This window comes from Kryptolebias marmoratus, linkage group LG11 (assembly GCF_001649575.2).
Source record: "Kryptolebias marmoratus isolate JLee-2015 linkage group LG11, ASM164957v2, whole genome shotgun sequence".
NCBI classification, from domain to species: domain Eukaryota; kingdom Metazoa; phylum Chordata; class Actinopteri; order Cyprinodontiformes; family Rivulidae; genus Kryptolebias; species Kryptolebias marmoratus.
Genome location: NC_051440.1, coordinates 23,364,298 through 23,384,773, shown reverse-complemented (window position 1 = coordinate 23,384,773; position 20,476 = coordinate 23,364,298). Strand labels below are relative to the sequence as shown.

The 20,476-nt window shown below is 36.2% G+C and overlaps 2 protein-coding genes across 2 annotated transcripts in view; one reads left to right on the top strand and one right to left on the bottom strand.

Moving 5' to 3' along the window:
• The window catches only part of ptprja (protein tyrosine phosphatase receptor type Ja), a 34,710-nt gene that overhangs the window by 4,946 nt on the left and 9,288 nt on the right, over window positions 1-20,476 (bottom strand). The window contains exons 2-29 of the mRNA XM_025006525.2: window positions 14,750-14,771; window positions 14,007-14,507; window positions 13,460-13,717; window positions 12,404-12,664; window positions 11,734-11,994; window positions 11,302-11,562; window positions 10,858-11,118; window positions 10,188-10,448; window positions 9,666-9,926; window positions 9,149-9,412; window positions 8,216-8,476; window positions 7,859-8,113; window positions 6,527-6,802; window positions 6,180-6,440; window positions 5,830-6,093; window positions 5,104-5,382; window positions 4,735-4,998; window positions 4,184-4,453; window positions 3,068-3,217; window positions 2,686-2,896; window positions 1,629-1,747; window positions 1,420-1,507; window positions 1,288-1,332; window positions 1,179-1,187; window positions 983-1,070; window positions 789-879; window positions 517-593; window positions 185-319 (exon numbers count right to left, since the gene is read on the bottom strand). Coding sequence (XP_024862293.2) covers window positions 185-319; window positions 517-593; window positions 789-879; window positions 983-1,070; window positions 1,179-1,187; window positions 1,288-1,332; window positions 1,420-1,507; window positions 1,629-1,747; window positions 2,686-2,896; window positions 3,068-3,217; window positions 4,184-4,453; window positions 4,735-4,998; window positions 5,104-5,382; window positions 5,830-6,093; window positions 6,180-6,440; window positions 6,527-6,802; window positions 7,859-8,113; window positions 8,216-8,476; window positions 9,149-9,412; window positions 9,666-9,926; window positions 10,188-10,448; window positions 10,858-11,118; window positions 11,302-11,562; window positions 11,734-11,994; window positions 12,404-12,664; window positions 13,460-13,717; window positions 14,007-14,507; window positions 14,750-14,771 — 5,754 coding nt within the window. The remainder of the gene's footprint in view (window positions 1-184; window positions 320-516; window positions 594-788; window positions 880-982; window positions 1,071-1,178; window positions 1,188-1,287; window positions 1,333-1,419; window positions 1,508-1,628; window positions 1,748-2,685; window positions 2,897-3,067; window positions 3,218-4,183; window positions 4,454-4,734; window positions 4,999-5,103; window positions 5,383-5,829; window positions 6,094-6,179; window positions 6,441-6,526; window positions 6,803-7,858; window positions 8,114-8,215; window positions 8,477-9,148; window positions 9,413-9,665; window positions 9,927-10,187; window positions 10,449-10,857; window positions 11,119-11,301; window positions 11,563-11,733; window positions 11,995-12,403; window positions 12,665-13,459; window positions 13,718-14,006; window positions 14,508-14,749; window positions 14,772-20,476) is intronic.
• The window catches only part of ptpn5 (protein tyrosine phosphatase non-receptor type 5), a 45,654-nt gene continuing 35,361 nt past the window's right edge, over window positions 10,184-20,476 (top strand). The window contains exon 1 of the mRNA XM_037978382.1: window positions 10,184-10,281. The gene's annotated coding sequence lies outside the window, so the exon portion shown is untranslated. The remainder of the gene's footprint in view (window positions 10,282-20,476) is intronic.

Sequence of the window (20,476 nt, the reverse complement as noted above, 5' to 3'; positions counted from 1 at the left end):
AAATAAACATTTGAAATATATGAGTTTGTATGTAATGTATGAATATAATATACAAGTTTCACTTTTTAAATGGAATTACTCAAATCAATCTACTTTTTCATGATATTCTAATTTTATGACCAGCACCTGTACATTTGCTCAGGCAGGATGTGTGTAAGTTAGTTTTGTGTGTGTTCGTACTTACTCGTCCTTGTTCATTACAGCGTGTTAGCATGACCAGAGTGTGCACGTTCTTCTCCCAGATCATCCTCCAGAAGTCGCTGACTGTTGTGGGCAAAGGACCCTGAGCTGCAATAAACTCTTTCCTGGAGAGGTAACCCTAATATAAAATAATAATATTGATAATAATAAAGCTGTAAACACATGTTATGTACACTTTTAAAGAAGATTTTCTGAATGTGGACGACGATGGAAATGCTCAAGCTGCATGATATTAAGCAAAAAATGAGTGACGTTGTTCCAAGGGATGTTTACAGCATGAAGCTGAGAGCAGAGGTAAATAGTGTAAGTACACACCGGCATGTAGTTAGCATTGATGTAATCTTCATTTGGACTTCCATGGATAATAGAGAGTTTCACCCTTGAAGAGTCATCTAGAAATTGAACATGAATGCATGAAATAATGAAATAAGTATGATTATATTATGGATTTTTTTATCATGCTATGTTAGATCTTGAAAATGTATTTAATGGTCATGAATTGCAGGTGATGAGAGATGATAATTAATATTAGAGGAATGAGAAGTGTCAGTGTGAAAACCAGGAAAAAGGAATTTAAAGTGACTTACAAGGAAGCACGTTGCTGTAGCGGTTTTTAGGTTTGTTGTCTAAAGCCAGAGCGTGGGTTTTTGACTGACCTGTACCAACAGGTTTCAGATCCTAGGAAGGAAAAAAATAAAGTAGGTTATTATTATTATAAATATCTGATTGATATGAACAGGTAAATTTGTAAATTATGAACCATTATAAGTGAAGTTTTCACCTCAAATTCTTCTGCAAAGCCACAGTTGGAGTCGGCTTTCTGCTTCCTGTAGTAAGTTTCGAAGTCCTCCACCCTCACAGCTGCACTTCTGCTCAAACATACAGCACAGGTCGGACGAGAATAATGAGTGTTGATTGGGAACAGCTTATTAATTGACAAAACTGTCATTTTTATAACAGAAAGGCCCAATACTTACACTTTGGCTCTAAAAAATAAGGCAAAAAAAGGAGACAATTATAGAAAGAACTGCCACGAAGAATTTTGGATATAAAAGAACAAAAAAGTGATAAAACCTAAAAACTCACCTCATCTGTTCAATCTGGATGTCTGATGACTCTTTATTGGCTAACCTGCAGAACAGAAACAGTGAAATTCAAGGTGTGCGCACACACAGTGTCTAAGTAGCAATTCTCATCAGTAAGAATGATAAAAAAAACCTTCTCCAGTAGATGATGAAGCCCACGAGGATGATGAAGAGAATTCCAAAAATTCCCAGTGTTGCTCCAATAGCAATGGCAGTTTTGTCTAAAATGTTTGAAAAGACAATAACAGAAACATAAAACTTAAGGTCTACTTCGCAGCATTAAATAAATGATTCACCTTCTTAAGAGTCAGTCAAATCCCAGTTTGATTCTAAAAATGGTACCTGGGTCTGCTGCTACTAGTGTCACAACAAGAGAGTAGTTTGTCACTGAGAAGATTGAAGTACTGGAGTCCACTAGACCCATTTCCGTGTTCAACAAGGTGAAAATCACAATGGCATATCTGCAAGATTCAAAATTACAAATATGAAAATTTGTGCATCTACTATATGCAAGTAAAAGCTCATTAAAAGGTAAGAAATGAGCACCTCCAAAATATAAAATGTTGGAATAGAATAATAAAAGCAGAGGTATTGAAAAAAAAATAAACGTGGTAAATTAAAGGACTGGCGCTCCTTAAAGGAATGCATGTCATCTTACCCTTTCACGGTAGAGTTTTAAACCTTATCTTATGATAAGAAATTATGGCTTTCTGGCTGTTTTGGTCAAACCTTGAACATAACAAAATGTGTGACCTCAGTCAGTGAGCTGCATTTAGAGTATGTGTTGTGAGTAACTCTCAGCCACTACCAGACCAAATTTTTGCGCAATACTTGTAAAATTGACTGAATTATATCCATTTTTGTGTTGATTACCTTTTGGAATCAACCCAATTTATGATCGCCGCGGTGGCCATCATAAATTGGGTTGATTCCAAAAGGTAATCAATAGTAATGGTATGCCCATTGATTATTTTGTTAAAAGACAGATATATGACTCCAAATGACACAATTTTAAATAAAGATCTTGTGCAATTTGTTAGCATTAAAATGTTTTGGTGGGGATCAGTCTTAGCTACAGCCACACAATATTTTATCTCAATATTGGTTAAATTGACTGAGTTATGGCTAGTTTTGTGTTTTTAAGGTCAGTTGGCTGCAGTGGCCATCTTTAATGGGGCAGACTCCTAAAATTAATTTGCTGTAGATGAGCATCCAATGATTATTTTCTGTAAGTTTCATTAAAACGTGTTCAGTGGTTCATGGAATACTTTTGTAACAGAGACATGAACACAAACACTCCTACTTTGCCTTTCAGTGGTGGGTGATAACAAAACATAGGGTTTAGGTCAAATGTATTATTTGTATGTTGTTTTTTTTGTTTTTTTTTAAGTGTTCTTACTTGTAAGTTCCAGAGGGATCCAGATCACCGTTACTGTAGTTGTTCCATGTGGTTCCACTTCCCACTTCAAAGTGCAGAGAGCTATTACTATCACTACTGCGCGTTTGTGAGGCGGTGTGGTTTCGTATCGTTGCCAGGTATACTGGTGCAGACTTCGATCTCCAGTTTTGATACGTTTTATTCACATATATCTTGGCATCAGAACCTTTTGCTGGAGAGAAACAAAACCAGGGAATAGCATCTTTATTTGTTTGTTCGTTCTTTTCATTCATTCTTCAAATAAAACAATGTGACTAAAGTTGCAGGTACAAGTGAGAAAAGTCAGAAATAGTCAAATGAGTTTTGTTTATGCCACAACAGTAAGAAAACAAATGAAACTTACCATTATCATCACTCGTTATCAGAATACCAACTTGTGTGACTGGTCCATGGCTTTCGTCCAGCAGTTTGGGATCAACTTCAACTGTGAACTTGTTGTGTGACAATGAGTTTATAGATGATAATGACAAGCTGTCTGACGGAATGGGTGGAACTTTAAAAAACAGGAAAAGAAAGTTAAATTTTAATTACAGATATAAGCCATATTCATCAAAATTAAATAAATAAGGCTTGAAATATTTCACTCTATGTGTAATGAATCTATATCATTTATGAGTTTCACTTTCTGAAATGATTGACAAAAAATACTGAACTTTTTCACAATATTCTAATGTTTTTGAGCTGTACCTGTGTGTCAAAGTGACAGCTAATACTGTCAGTTAAAGAGCAACAATGGAGGAAAAACAATGTGAATGATTCTTCTTTTGCAGTAAGAATGTTAGAACAAGGTTAATTTAGTCTAAAAAAGTATAATAATATATATTAATCCTTTTTTATGTTTTTGCTTGTGTCCGTGTGTTTGTTTGTCTGTACAATTAAAATATCTTGTGACTCATGAAAACAATTTTTTATAAAACATTCAGAAAGTAATCATTAACATGGAGCCAAGATGGCCGACACAGCCAACTGAAATTAGTAAACCTAAAAATGGTAATAACTCTGCCAATTTTACAAATATTGAGCTTAAATTTGGTGTCTCCAACTCTTACTTTGAGTGCAACACATTGCTCAACATATTTGTCAAAACACTGGATAGATTTCAATGAAATGCTCAGAAAGCAAATATTTGATGTACATCTACAACTGATTAAATTTTAAAGCCAAATCAAGATAGCTACCAGAGCTAATCCACTTTAGCCTATACAAAAATGACTATAAATCAGATATTGAGCTAAAAATCAGTGTGGTAGTGGCAAAGAGTTAACAACAACACCTACTCTAAGTGCTAACAGTCTTAAATGAGACTGCAAATAATGCTATTTTGAAGGTTTCAAGGTCACAAATGACTAAGATGATCTTAGTCTACAACTCTGGCATGAAAGGTGGTGGGAGATATATATAGACATTAAATATATTAATGCAATTATGAAGAACAACCAAAAAAACAACAAAAACATACACGTGATGCCTGTACGGCAACTGAGATTTATAGGAGTGCTTGGGTTTCCACAGCTTAGTGTCTCCACAGTTACATCATATGGAGTATTGTAAAGAAGGTTGGAGATGTTGTGATGACAACAGGTGGCATTTGACTTGATGTTTTGTGAACTGTTGATTAAAATAAATTGGAAGCCAGAGTTTTTTCCTTCAGGTTTAGTCCAGTTAAAAGTGAGTTCTGCATTTCCTTTGTTTGGACCAAAACACTTTAAATTCTTCACAGGGCTTGCATCTGCAGTACAGAGAAAGAAAACACAAAATTGCATTATAGATTTGCTATGACAAAATACAATATTTACATTAAGTTGCCTTCATTTCTTCTTTAACAAATGTAAGAATAAAAAAGGATGGCAGAAAAAAAAATCTACATTTAGATAATGTTAAAATAATAGATTAAAAAGCTTAATAATCTAAATGTGCTTGTAGAATAATCTTGCTTTTTGTAATTTTTTTATATAAAAGCACAGTTAAAAGTCAAACATATAAAGGAAATTGAGGTTGTGGAGATCATACTTGTGCAGACAGAAACTCTTTCAGGGGCAGCTTGTGTTCCATCAGAGGTCGTGGCGGTGACAGTAATGTCGTACCGGCTCCCAGGTACCAGGTCAGTGATGATATATTCAGTTTTATCAAGAATGACACTATCATTAACACTATTATCTGAGTTCTGCCAGGTCAAAATGTATCTATAGTTCTTTGTGTAATCAGGATTGGTCCAATTAACGCTGATATTCTTCTCCTCAGCAGTGGTTGTGAGAATCTGCACAGTTGATGGTTCTGAAGGTTTAAAATACAGTTAAAAAATATAGCTGTTAAACCAAAATATCTAAGAGGAATAGCTGTAAGAGGAAAACAAGGTGGGTTTAAGAATAAAATCCTTACTTGTGGTGATCATGTGTATGAAAACAGCCTCACTCTCAAACCCCATGGGCCCCTGTGTTTTTACAGAAATGTTGTAGGACGTTCCAGGTAACAGTGAGGTGAAATTGTATCTTGTTTTGGGAGGAGAGACAGTGGTGTTGTCTATAACTTGCAGGAATTGTGTGATAGTCGGTATGTAACAGAATGATTCATTGGACATTAGAGGAGCCTCTTCCCATCCAACTTTAATAGAGCTGGTTGTCTTCTCCAGGATCATAATTGGCCCGGGAGGGTTCGGGTCTGCGAGAACACAGAGCGACAAACTGACTTCGGCAAGCTGATTCTTCAATTTTTCAAAAATAAAATCAAAGAAGTTATCATTTGTAAAGAATTGCCCCACAGTTCTGCACACTAAAGCCTATTACTTAAAAAATATCTAAGCTTAAAATTAGAAATGATCACAAACTATATGTCTACTACATGTTTTCTCATTTTTCCAAATCATTTTTATATAATTTAATTTGTGAAATGTCACTGCACATGAGAACTTTCTGGCAAGAGACTTTGCAAAGTAACAGAGTTTATTAATATTGTTGTGGTTGTGATTAGTTGATTAAATATATCAAACAATGTATATATAAAATTGAAACTATTTTCCTGTCACAATAAAGTTCACCACACTTAAAAAAGCTCTTAATAAAAAAAAAGAAAAAAAAGAGGAAGAAAGTTATTATTTATTTTACTCACATGTTGCATTAGTGACATATTCAGATGACACACAGAATGATCCGCTGCATGTGGTCAACACGGCGCTGTAAAGAACAGCAGCTGACAGGTTGTCAAACAAGAAGGAGGTGCTGGTAGGGCTCAGACACTCAGAGGGAAAAGTTTTAAAAGTGCTGTTTAGAGAAAGTTGATAGTTGTCCACATTTCCAAGAGGGTGGGTCCATGAAACATTGACCGAACTGTTAGAGCCCTCATTGTGGACACTAGGCTGCACCAGCTCAGGTTCTGTTCACGTAAATCAATGGAAAAAATAAAGCAGGTCAATACTGACAACTGGGGGAAAAAATAGAAAAAAATAGGTAAGGTCTTACTTGTGTGGTTTGTGGTGCAAATATGTTCGCCTTTAATGTCATTTGCTGCCATGACGGAAACACAGAAGGTACAGTTGGTTCCAGGGGTGAGAGCTGATATTTCTACGCTTTCGTTTTGGAAGGTGCCATTTTGGAAGCCACAGCCTGTCGTCTCCACCCAATATTTGTAGTTTTCTTTGTACTGATTTGGTTTTTTCCAGTTTAGATGGATTGCGGTTGTGTTTAATGTTGATGCTGTCAAGTCTGTGATACCATAGGGCCCTAAACACAAAAGATAAAGTGTTACTTTTTAAGAAATATAAACATGATGACTGCTGTTCAATTCATTTCTGCCAGTTTGTACGTACGTGTGAAGCAGGATTCTGTCACAGATTCTGCTCGAGTGCCATCTGCTGTCAGTGTGGTGATAATGAAGCTGTAGTTGCACCCAGACTCAAGACCAGTGACTGTAAAGACTGTGGAGTTTGTGGTGTTTACAGACACTGTTCCTGCTAAACCAAGAGGAGTGCTGCTGACCTGCACCTCATAAGAGTAGTCCTGTTTGCTCTCTGTCTGCTTCCATTTTAAGGTCACTGTGGTTGTGGTGATGTTTGCTGCTGTCAGATTAGTTACAGAATATGGTCCTGAAAAAATGAGACAAAGGAGATCAGTGGATCGGCAGTGAAGATGACCATTTGAATGTGCTCGGAAACCCATACACAGATCGTCTATTAGGCTGTAATCATCATAACAAAAACAAACAAACAAAAAAACAATATTATTGTTCAAAAAATTTCACATAAAAATGTGTGAAAGATGTATGCTAAGGTAAATCATTTTTTAAAATCAACCTATCTGGCTCATCAGCTACATAAAACACATAACGCCATTAAGACTTTTGTCCTCAAAAGAAAAAACTGAAATTATTACATATATATGTTAGGGGTAGAACAAGACACAAATCCATCATTTGGTTCATATCATGATTTCCAGGGTACGTTTTTTTGTCGGTTCTGCATTTTTTAAAGGATAATCAACCATTTACTCGTCTTAAAATACCATTTATTCTCAGGGACATGTCATGTAGTCATGTAAAAACTGAAGGAATAAAGCATTAACATGTCACTGTGACAGTCTTTGGTTAAGCTGGGTGCAATTCTTGCTCTGTAAATGGGAAGAACATTAACAGTAGTTGACACTAAAATACCGTCTTACTGCTGTTTTAGGCCTGTAGTAAATGTTTGAACTGACTGAAATTTATAATCTACATTTATCAAACTATTAACAGCTCTGGTTTTTATAAATATTGTTTGAGACAATAGAGGAAAATGGCTCTTAAAATTCTCATCTTCTCATTTGGCGCAAACAAAAGATCCCTATCTTCACTATTTTTATGACCAAATTACAGGCAAAAGGTGTCAACACAAAGTGAAGTAAAAATCTGGAAACATAGTTACTAATACTTTCAATGACTGCTCTGCCTATCACACCAGGCCACCAGTGGATGAGCTCAAGCAGCCCAGATTTTTGTGACCGTGCAGCCTGTGATATTAATATATAATTATGTTCCAACTGCAAAATAATAAACCACAAGCCAAGATTACAAGTGAGTAAATCAGAGTGAAATGAAAAAAGACTAACTTTAAAGCAATAGAATACAGTATTTTAAGAAAATAGCTAGGATCAAGCGGTCTTCTCACTTGTATAGTTCCTCGTCATCACTGCGGTGCTCTCATAGCCCCTCACACCAACAGTTTTTACAGAGATAGTGTAGGGGCTTCCTGACTGGAGATTTGTCAGCAAGAACCAGTTGTTCTCGATCAGATAAGTGTTGTTACTGGTGGACACACTGAAGTTGTACTGAAGATGGTCCATGTTGTCTGGAAGGGACCAGGTAAAGTTGATGGAGCTGACGTTCTGAGAGTCCGCCATGATGGAGCCAGGCGGGTTGGGAACTAGGCAGGAGAACAAATAAAGTAAAACACATTTAGAAACAAATACTACAAATTTAAAAAAAAAGCAACTAAAGCACAAGGTTTGACTTTAATGTTACTCACAAGTTGCATTGCAGGCGCTTGCATTGCTGCTCACCACAGGTCCACTTACAGTGATAATAGACACACAGTAATCTATCCCTGGTATCAAGCCATTATACTGAATGTGTTCAGTGTCATTGTTTAGATTGGTCTGGTTTATAACCTGTGTTTTATTGTAAAGCGTGACATTGTATGATGACACAGTCCCATTTGCCGGTTTCCAGTTCACTAACAGGGTAGTTGTGGTTCCTATAGCTGTAATGCCAGAAACCTCTCCAGGAGCTGAAATATATATATAAAAATAAACATTTAAATTGGTAAGAAAATAATAATGTGAAATACATTTCTTAAATTGCTCTGAATGAATGGTAAAACAAAAAAAATCATTTAAATTTGAAAAAATGCAAATTAAAAAAAAATTAAAAGAGAATAGCTTATACAATTCAAAATACAAATAAAGGAATCTGAACAAACTTAAATTTCAGTGAAAATAATTTATACATTAAATAAAAATTCTGAAACGATTACATGTGCAACTGAGTATTTTGGAGATGTATTCAGTCCATGAAAAGAGCCTAATAAAGGATTATTTTGGATTCATTTTTAAAAATTAGACAAGAAAACTATCAAACTTTTGAGGGTAATTTTGTGACTTTTCAATAAAAGGTCTGTGCAACAAATTAAAGAGGTACAGAGTGTACGAAACGTGTTTTTTACAGGAAAGAAAATCTTATTCTGACTCTGTAGGCTTCAGCATTTTTGAAGATTTTACAGACCAAAAAGTGTTGTGGTTTGTCTCCTTTAGCTTTAAAAATAAACTAAATTGTCCAAGAACCATTTAAAATAATCACAAAGCAGACTGAATTTTGGCAATGCCTAGAGAAATACAGACAAATAAATTTTACTGTTAAGCTTTATATTTAAAAAAAAAAAGAAGAAACTTTTAAGACATACTTGTGTATTGCTGTATGCTTCCTTTTGTAGACGTAACATCTTGAACAGCCGTGAACACGTTAAATGTGTACAGGGTCCGGGGATTCAGAGAGCAGATGATGATATTCTCATCCGTGGTGGAATTATTGAAAATCAACTTATTGTCCTCAAAGGTTTCCACCGTATAAGAGTAAGAGGACTTATAATCACTTTGTCTTTGCCACGTGAGCTGGATGCACACTGTGTCCACGTACTTCACTGTCAGGTTGGTCACGGCTTTGGGGTCTGAAGCAAAAACAGCAGAGAGTTATAGATATCAAAGACAAAAATAAACGATCGTACAGAGGTGGAGTCCGTTTGTGGCGCAGCTATTGTTGTTACACTGATGAAGTACATTACTGTACAGTAATCGAGGACTTCCTCTTTAACAGTTTCTCAATATCTTCTTGTTTATAAAAACTATTTTTCTTGTGTTCACAAAAAGATATTTAAGCAGAGTTTTATGTAAAGACTGATCTATAATTAAATGTTTACTCACTCGTGTATCTGACAACTGATTTATTCTGTCCTTCAGTTTTACCATCACCTGCTACAGCAGTGACACTTATTTCATACTGGACACCAGGAGTCAGGTTAGTAATATTTATATTTGCTTCAGTTTGATTTGAATTTCCAGTTATATTTCCATCTGTCCAATGTACTTTATAGACAGAGTGCTTTCCAAGTGGTTCAGTCCAGTTCACAGATATAGAAGTTGTTGTGATTTCTGTGACTGTGAGACTCTTGACTATTTCAGGCTCTGTGAAAAACAGACATTGGTGCATAAAGGATCAAATCAATTATTCTAGAAACTTTGGAGATAAAATAAATAAGATCCACTGCTCTGTGTCTGTGCTCAATTTAAACATGTTTTGGAACCACTGACAGTGGGATTCTTGACCATGTCCAACTCTGACAATGAAAACAGTTGTGGAGGCAGAACTGGAACTCAATAATTTGCCACTGTCTTCCAAAACTCGGTAATCTCGTCTGTTGGTCATGTGGTGGAAGACAGACTCACTTGTGTAAGAAGACACCCGCTGACTTGTTCCTTCAGTTTTACAATCACCTGCTACAGCAGTGACACTTATTTCATACTGGACACCAGGAGTCAGGTTAGTAATGTTTATATTTGTTTCAGTTTGATTTGAATTTCCAGTTATATTTCCATCTGTCCAATGTACTTTATAGACAGAGTGGTTTCCAAGTGGTTCAGTCCAGTTCACAGATATAGAAGTTGTTGTGATGTCAGTGACTGTGAGACTCCTGACTATTTCAGGCTCTGTGAGGGAAAAAATGTTACGTGAACAAAACCTTTAAAATCTGCTTTAATTGTCTTTGACTTTAGGCCTGGTTGGAAACACTTAAGCTGGAAATGTTTTGGCAGAACAAAAAATGTTCAGTTAGACAATTACCTGACAAGAAAACTAAACTTAGGTAAAATTTTATGTTGTAAACATGTTTGCATTTAACCATAGAGAGGACTGATAAAACAAAGTTTAAATGTGTATTTAAAATTTCAGGTAAAAAACAACTAATTGCAACTTGCTGCAATTTGAGATGATTAAAGATTGTTTTTAAAATGATTAACTGAAATGATACGATAAATAAATTCAGCTGCCTGCAGCAGATGTCAACAAATCTATAAAAATCAACAAACCAACAGGCTCTTCAGTCAGCAAAAATCTTACTTGTATGCAGACATTTGATTTCCTGATCACTTTCTGTTTTGTTGTCTCCAGCCACAGCTGTAACAGTAAAACAGTATCTCTCTCCAGGAGTCAGCTTAGTGACGTTTATTTGTGTCTCAGTGACAGTTTGACTGAACTCTGCTGTTTCATTTCTCCACTTTACTCGATAAAAAGCCCTCTCTCCATTTGGTTCAGTCCAGTTCAGAAACACAGAGGTTGTTGTGAAATCATTGACAGTGAGATGTTTGACTACTTCAGGCTCTGTGAGTGACAGACAGCAGAGTATGCAGAACAAGTCGTTATGATAGTATAAAGTTTAGAAAATACGGCAATTAAATTAAAAAACCCAATCAGTCTTTGTTCATCTTCCACCAGCTTCATAAAACGGCCTGCCGTCTTTATCAGTTTCTGTAGATTGCACACCAAAGCTAGTTTTGAACTTACTTGTGTACTGAGACACAGAATCATTGGCTCCTTCAGTATAATTATCACCTGCTACAGCAGTGACACTTATTTCATACTGGACACCAGGAGTCAGGTTAGTAATATTCCTAAATGTCTCAGACACATTTATACTGTGAATTGTTGCTCCATCTGACCAATGAATTCTATAGAAAGAAGCATTTCCCTCTGGTTCAATCCAGTTCAGAGACACAGAGGATGTTGTTACATCAGTGACAGTGAGATTTCTGACCACTTCAGGCTCTGTGAGCAGCAGAGAGGTGGATGCAAGGGCAAAAAATAATAGAATAGTATTACGAATAAATGATTACAACATGAAAATTCTACATGTTTACAATGAACTGCTTGAATGAGCTTTAAGTGAAAGGCTCACTGTAGAACAGCAAGCAGATGATGAACTACTGCACATCTTACTTGTATACAGAGAGACTGTTGTTGCCTCTCCTGTAGTTGTATCGTCTCCAGCCACTGCAGTGACACTAAAAATGTACTGCACTCCTGGAGTCAACTCATATATAGTGATATTTGTCTTGCTCACACTGCGATTATGACTTAGGCCGTTTTTTGTCCACACCACAGTGTAAAAAGAAGTGGATCCTTCTGGTTCAGTCCAGTTCAGAGACACAGAAGTTGTTGTGAAATCACTGACAGTGAGACCTCTGACTATTTCAGGCTCTGTGAGGGAAAAAATGTTACATAAACAAAACCTTTAAAATCTGCTTTAATTGTCTTTGACTTTAGGCCTGGTTGGAAACACTTAAGCTGGAAATGTTTTGGCAGAACAAAAAATGTTCAGTTAGACAATTACCTGACAAGAAAACTAAACTTAGGTAAAATTTTATGTTGTAAACATGTTTGCATTTAACCATAGAGAGGACTGATAAAACAAAGTTTAAATGTGTATTTAAAATTTCAGGTAAAAAACAACTAATTGCAACTTGCTGCAATTTGAGATGATTAAAGATTGTTTTTAAAATGATTAACTGAAATGATACGATAAATAAATTCAGCTGCCTGCAGCAGATGTCAACAAATCTATAAAAATCAACAAACCAACAGGCTCTTCAGTCAGCAAAAATCTTACTTGTATGCAGACATTTGATTTCCTGATCACTTTCTGTTTTGTTGTCTCCAGCCACAGCTGTAACAGTAAAACAGTATCTCTCTCCAGGAGTCAGCTTAGTGACGTTTATTTGTGTCTCAGTGACAGTTTGACTGAACTCTGCTGTTTCATTTCTCCACTTTACTCGATAAAAAGCCCTCTCTCCATTTGGTTCAGTCCAGTTCAGAAACACAGAGGTTGTTGTGAAACTACCAACCGTAACAGTCTTAACTGCTTCAGGTTCTGTGAGTGAAGGATACAAACATAAAGTTAAGTAAAAAATAAAATAAAATAAAAAAATGAGTGAAGAGAAAAGGACTGAGAAAAAGCAGAACATGAGCAGATCTAACAGGTATCAGGTGAAGCAGTAAAATAAATATAATTTATATATTTCTGTCCATTACGCTGGATTTAGCATTAAAGGGGTAGCTGTTTGTGGATGGTTTATTCCAGTTCAGAGATGTTTTCATGGATAAGAACTGTGTTAATCGTCTAAAATCGTTAAATGATCAGTGGAAACCTTACAGTGAAACCAGGCAGCTAGGGTCTGGGGGGGTTCCTTCTTGTCTTAAACAAAATATAATGTTCTTAAAATTATTTTCTGAGATAAACAACTCAGGTTATTGTTTGTGAAACAAATTGATAAGTTACAGAGATGTAACTTATTACTTCTATATATATTAAATTCACAAAAATACTAAAATAACAATTTATTTTTCTTAAACGTTTTTCTTCTAACATAATAAACTTATACTGCATTGTATTCCAAAGGACACAATTTTCTATTTATTTTAGCTTTTTAAAACGTTTGAATTGACTGTTTTCCCTCAGTATTTGATAATGTTGCCATTTGTAAGTGACAGAGAGAAGTGAGTGCAGACCAGAGGATTTTTGTTTTTTGAGAGAGAGAGAGAGAGAGAGAGAGAGAGAGAGAGAGAGAGAGAGAGAGAGAGAGAGAGAGAGAGAGAGGAAGCGGCACCACATTCACACATCTCCTTTCTCACATTAAGTCCAAGACAAAACTACATGAGCACTTACTTGTGTAAACAAGAATGGTGGCACTGTTTCCCTCAGTACGATTATCAGCTGCAACAGCACGTACAGTTATGTTGTACTGGACCCCAGGAGTCAGGTTTGTAATGTTTGCAGATTTTTCCCTCACTGTTGAATTCCTTTTGTCATTTCCATCTGTCCAGTATACTCTGTAGAAAGAGATTTCTCCATCTGGTCCAGTCCAGGTCACAGACAAAGTGGATGTTGTGGCACTCGAGTTGAGATTGGTGACATTTCCAGGTACTGTGAATAACAGAGATGTCAGTGGAAACAATTATTCATATTATATAATCTTTTAAATCATCTTAGTTCAATACCATCCAGTGTGTTCATTCAGAAAAAGCCTTGTTGACAAAAAAAAACAGTAAGAAAGAATGTTTTTTTAGTTTTCCTGAGATCACTATAACCTTCAGAATTATTGCCATTCATGTGGAAAATAAAAAGTGACTCAAATATAAAACAGATTTACAGATTTATAAAAGCTCAACGTTAACCTTACAGACAGTCGCAGGAATCAGGCGAGTTCACATACCAGCAATGGTGGTGGTTGTTGGTGTTGTTGTAGGTGGTGTAGTTGTTGTAGGTGGTGTAGTTGTTGTTGTCAGTGGTGTAGTTGTTGTTGGTATAGTTGTTGTTGTCAGTGGTGTAGTTGTTGTTGGTGTAGTCGTTGTTGTAGGTGGTGTAGTTGTTGTTGTCAGTGGTGTAGTTGTTGTTGGTGTAGTCGTTGTTGTAGGTGGTGTAGTTGTTGTTGATGGTGGTTGTGTAGTTGTTGTTGTTGGTGGTGGTGTAGTTGTTGTTGTTGGTGGTGGTGTAGTTGTTGTTGGTGGTGCAGTTGTCGCTGTTGTTGTTGGTATTAGCGGTGGTGTAGTTGTCGTTGTTGTTGGTGCAGTTGTCGTTGTTGTTGTTGTTGTTGTTGGCGGTGGTGTAGTTGTCGTTGTTGTTGGTGGTGCAGCTGTTGTTGTTGTTGGCGGTGGTGTAGTTGTTGTTGTTGTTATTGTTGGCAATGGTGTAGTTGTTGTTGTTGCTGTTGTATCTGACATACATGATTTTAAAATATTAAAAAGCAACGACAACAAGACAAGCAAGACCAACAGTAAAGAAAATGGCATAAGTGAATCAGAAAAATTATTTTTAAAATCATCTCACATTTTGACAGCAGAGACACAATTAACAATCCTTAAACACAAAAATGTATTTTATGAAAACATTAATGCCTTTACATATATACAGACAAAACGACAGGCAACTAGTGTATAAAACAAAATGTGTATTTACCATTACTTTGTGCTTGGATGCCCTGCAAAATTAAAGACAGAAAGAAACAATTATTCACTTTGAACCAGCAGGGGGCAGCATTTAGTTTTAAACAGAGCCCATCAACTCCAACCCAAACCACCTGGTCACTGTTTCACTGAGCTGAAAAAGTCTGCAACTGCTGAACATACATGGAGTTTCATCAGTTTTCAGAACGCCATCTTTCTGTAACATTTCCACTTGAGTTCCATCAGTCTGTCTCACGTTACCCAGAAAGCAAAAATTTAAAAATCACCAAAGAATTGAGCGAGGGGGAAGTCAAACCTCCCACATTCTGAGATATAGTCGAGAACAGAGCCAGACGTCAACTCTCAATACATTACAGGCAATTATTTTAAAAAGTTGGTATTAAATTATAGTTTTAAATTACCAATTCTTTCAATCAAACAATATCGAGTAAACCAGGAAGCTGTTCTAAGTTGAAACATTTCTGACACTGAGAAAATGTTTATGTGAGGTTTAACCATTGTGATTAAATAAAGTTTAATCAGCCCGTCATGTGAGTATTAGTTATTGGATAAGTAGAACTTATAGTAAGGCCTATTAAAATGACTGATCATAATGTAGCTCAAATAAAGTTCATTATAACAAAATATATCATATGTAAAACAACTTCTATATTTGTTTGATAGTTAGTAGTATTTCCTACCAGAGTCACAGAACACAAACACCCACTTACATAACTAAAAATAATAATAATCTGTACACAAAGTTCCTTTTCATGGTTAGGAAGACAGAAGAGCTCAGTATTATGAGATAAAGACCCATTGTAAGTAAAGAGAAGTTCACGTTTGTGTGTCATTGAGCACAAATTAGGAAGAAGACCCTGACTGTTTAAAATCCCCCACAGCCTGATGGGTAAATAAGGGAAACTTAAGTTGAGAAAATGGTTCTTCCTCCTTGTAGGATTATATCTGGATACCTTATGTCCCAAACTTCAAAACAGCAAACAAATGCTGATCGCATTGAGCCGTAACCTCCCGTATGTTCCCCCCCGTCACACATGTCCAACTCGGATCTGTATGTGGTTATCATCACAACCCTGATTCCAAATTACTGATTAGCTCAAAGTTAAACATCCAGACTGTTTGCAACTCAGCTAAACATTAAATGTGTGGCTTCATCGCTCAAACCTGCAACGTTCTCTGTCTCAGTAAGATAATCATTAATTTACAACAAGAAATATCATGGTATCAAGGTTAAACTGTTCAGCTTTTAGTTAAACTAAACGCAAAATGCATGATCTGTCTGCTAAAATGTTAATATATAACCCTATCAGCTGAAATGCTGTGCTAATAAAAATGTAAGAATATTTTAAGCTTAATATTTTATTTTTATCACCTGCCTCCAAAGGCGAAGCTGCAATGTTTTTGTAAGCTTCAACATAAGATGACCTTAATCTAACATTCTGGCATGAAAGACTAAGAGAAACGTGCAATCCGTCAAGAAATCCTAGGCCTTATTATTGGCAGTATTTTTACCTTCCAACACTCTTCAACAGGTTGCTTTGCCTTAATAACAGGAACTTATTAAATCATCTGCTTATGTGCTGTCCATGTCTTGGCATAAATTAAATTTGAGTAAATAATAAATAATAAAGCACATTTGAGTAAGAAATGTATTTATATAACAGGTTACACATAAACTAAGCCTATAACCAGACAAGGAAAACCAAAAAGGAAGAATCTAATTTGCATGGCATGTTGCCCATCGAGGCAAATTAGTGTCCGCTGTGTAACTTTTCCTCATTCAACCTTCTGTCTGAAAAAAGACAAAGATTTTATGCTGCCGTGCCCGAGGAGTTAAAAGTTCAGTGGCTCAATAGGCCAACCGTGACACTAAACTTTCCCATGTTTTGTCATTTAACAGGAGGGACAGCTTGTTTGAAGAAGTATAATGTGTAGGGCTGCTGGTGTAATGTGTCCAAACTTGTGCCCTGTGTCTGAGCGGGTTAATACAAGTTAGAAATTTGCAACATAAATGACATCATTATAGCACTTCTGCTTTTTCAAAATCTTGAGAGTTTAACAAGCAATATACTAAATATGTTTGCTTAAGTAATGATAGTATTTGGATTAGATGAATTCAAACACTACTTCAGCTATGGTTCATCTTTTTCAAATTGCAAATTTTCCCAAAACTGTGCAACATCCACTGTATTACAGCTGTAATGACAAATGTCATTATGAAGTATTTGTGTTGCCATTATGTGTGGAAAGGCTCTTAATAACTAACTTTCTTCTGTTTGTTTCACCCATCTCTAAACACAGACCCAAAAAACAGTTCACAGTTTCTTGTTAAAAGTCCCCAAGTGCTAAGATAATTAGATAAAACATTTTATTTTTAAGACAAAAGAGGTTTTAAAGTGAAAACAATTTTGGGGGGGGGGGTGATTAAAAAATATGAAGTGATTTATTTTTGGTGTGGCCGAAGTGATGTAAGAAAAATATTGAACACTCAACAACTTCCCTTTCTTTAAAGGATGTGCTGGCATTAGTTCTGAAATATTGAAAAGGGAAACAGTAACGTAAGCTTATAATGTTGGTTAACTGAACTGCTAAACTCATAGTAAACAAAACAGAGATTGGCATTCAACTCCAGACACTTCACACAGTTTAAAAAACTCTACAAAGGAAGCTGAACGGGAATTAGTTACAACTTTCAGCCTTTATTTTGTATCTACTTGACTTGAGGATGAAATATTAACAATAGTCAAAACTTGTGAGTTTGAATTAAAAATAAATTAAAATAAATTCCTGTAACTGTAAAAGTAATTTACAGTTACAGGAAGTTGAAACAATGTGAAAGATAAGAGATGCTACAGTCCGCTTTAGGAGATCTGACATCATCATAGTTTAATGTTTCATACCTAAATATAATAAATACTATATACTGCACAATGTATGATTATGAGTTAGATAAAATGTAAATCTTAATACCCTAACCTCTTGATTCTTTTGTCTTTTTTTGCCCTTAATAGGAGAGTCAACGCTAGCTTTACCCTAACCCTGTTCATGGAGCTTACAAATAGCGAGTTAACAAAATAATTAACTATGTTTTGTAGATTTTCACCACAGTGGAACTGAAGAGCTGGCTTATTTCCATTCAATATTTTTTTTTTGTCTTTGTCACAATTTTATTTAATACCACACCAGAACTGTCAACTTTCTGAGAATCTGAGAAAACTGAAACTGAACTTCTCTGACACGGTTTCAAGCACGCCGAAGAAATAATGGCAAATATAAAAACACTTATTAAAAAAGGACAAGCATGGCTTTATGATAAGGCTTTTTTAGAAAGCAGTTTATGGTAGAAGAAATGTTTTAAACAAACTGATGCAATGTACACGTTTCAGCTGAAACTCTTCCAGCTTCATGAGATCATGATAAAGGTCACATACCAGAGTGTACAAGCAGCATCTCAACACCACGACAAGCTCCTATTTCCACACAAATATTCATGTTAAAATGACCTCTGGGGATGTGACTTCTCCAAGCCACAACTCCCAGAAGTTTTATTTCTCTTGGCCCTCTTCCTAAGAATCACTTATTTTCCCCTGGTTAAATAAACAAGACAATGACTGCGGCCATTACGCTCTGCCACTCATTTAGAGAGAATAGCCACAAAACTGGAGCCTCTTTTAAGCAATAATGTCCTAAAATATTTAAGATCACCTTTCATTTAGCTCAGGCTTCCACAAGAAAGATAATTAAATTTTCATACGAATTTGGTAAATATTGTGCATGTTGCCTTTTGAGATTTATTTAGCTGGTTTTGCTACACACCCCAATTTTAACTCTCTTCTTTTAGACTTTCCCATCGGGGGTATGATTAAATGTTCACTGGGGAACAAAGTCTCCTGAGACTCAGCCAGGGCCCCGGTTGACCCGAATCCTATCTGTGCCCCTTTGACTGGGCCTGTCTGTGAAAGGAGGAGGAGGAAATGGCTGTACAGACCGCTATGTAAACATGACATCACCCTTAAAGGCAGCCTGCCACCCTCTGATTCCCTCAGATTCCTAACAGTCAGCCTCCTGATAACACCAGAGTTCCTTCCTGAATAATAACACTCAGACCCAAAAACAATCAAGAAATCACCTTCAATAGTGTTTATTCAGGGATCAGCCCTTTAGCATTAACTCAATCTGATAAAGGAGAACAAAAGCTGAAAGAAAATAGTTGCAACACCCCCCCGCCCCTCACCTTGAATTTCACTAAGTCATAAAATTATGGCTGAGGCCTTGCCGGTGCCCTTGTTGACTTGCTGAGTGGAGAAAGGAGACACTGATGGCTGTAAATTCTGCAAAATCATGTTATTTGACTCAAACCACAACCTGTGTATTTCTGAATAACAAAAAATAAGACTGACACAGCTCGTTTTTTGATCTTGTTAGCTTTATTCACAGTTACCTTACAATTCTGTAACTTCAGTGACTTTGGACACCCTGAACATATTTTATGTCCATCAAAGAGACAAAACCAGCTCACTCACTCTTTTAGGGATAAGGTCAGCGTGCATGTCTTTAGACTGGNGGGGGGGGGGGGGGGGGTGCCAAAGTGCTCAGAGAAAACCCACACATCCACAGAACAGGCCAGTTTTACACAGAAAGGCGCAGACAGAGATTCAAACCAGAGACCTGCTTGTGAGGACACGTGTTCCACCATGCATTTCAGCTGGAAGACCCTGATCAGCTAGAAGCAAATACTGTACAATTTTAAAAAGCACTAAATTAGATTAGACCACAGTCAGATACTGCAGAGGTGCCTCACGTAAACTAGTTCACAATTTTCTGGATTTGTAATACAGGCACATTTTTCCTCACATCTGTTTGTCAAATAACACTTAAAACCACCAACAAATTGTGTCCCAATTTAAAAATAAAACATTTTAATGTAGAGTCAAAGTAAGAAAAAGAAATATCCCAAATGAAGCTTTTTAAAATCCTCCTACACATTAGCAGTTTACGTCCACAGGTGTTTTTTGATCAAAGACAGAAAGGTGACTGATTCTGACTGAGAGCTTCTGAGTTTGTGAGAACGACAGGACATCAACACACACACTTATCATCCTCACTGGTTCACTGAGTTCACCTGTCAACAGGCGTTACACTCAAACTGACCACAGGTCTAATTATTAGGAGTAATTTCAAACATCCAAAAGGTTGGTAAGCGATTTCTTACATTTTCAAATTCAAATGCAAACTTGTATTTCAGAGAAAACTTGTCTTTCCTGCAGTCGACGGTAAAGACTGCATGTGTTTGGCTGTGGCTTTTCGTGTCTGAATGTGAAGATATTATTAAAATCTATATCCTCTTTGCAGATTTTCCTCTTTAAAATGCAGAAGTTTGTTTTCTGACGCAAACATCAAATACATTTTCCATTTGTTGCAGCGCTAAATTGATACTTTTGATATTGATATTTTTCTAATTTCTTCTCCTTTCCATTGGAGCTTGTTCTCTATCTCAGGGTCATTGCCTGCCATTCTCTGTACCTACTTATTGTTTTTTGTTCTAAGATAACTTCCTGTACTTCCTGCAACCACCCAGAGACCTTTAATAACACATTTCAACAGCACTAAGGATGTTTAGGGTTAGGCATTATCCTGTACTTCAGAGCTCTACCTAATTAAGGTCGAAGATTTGAAAACAAAGCCACACGACAGCGGCGAATAACTCAACACTCGTCTC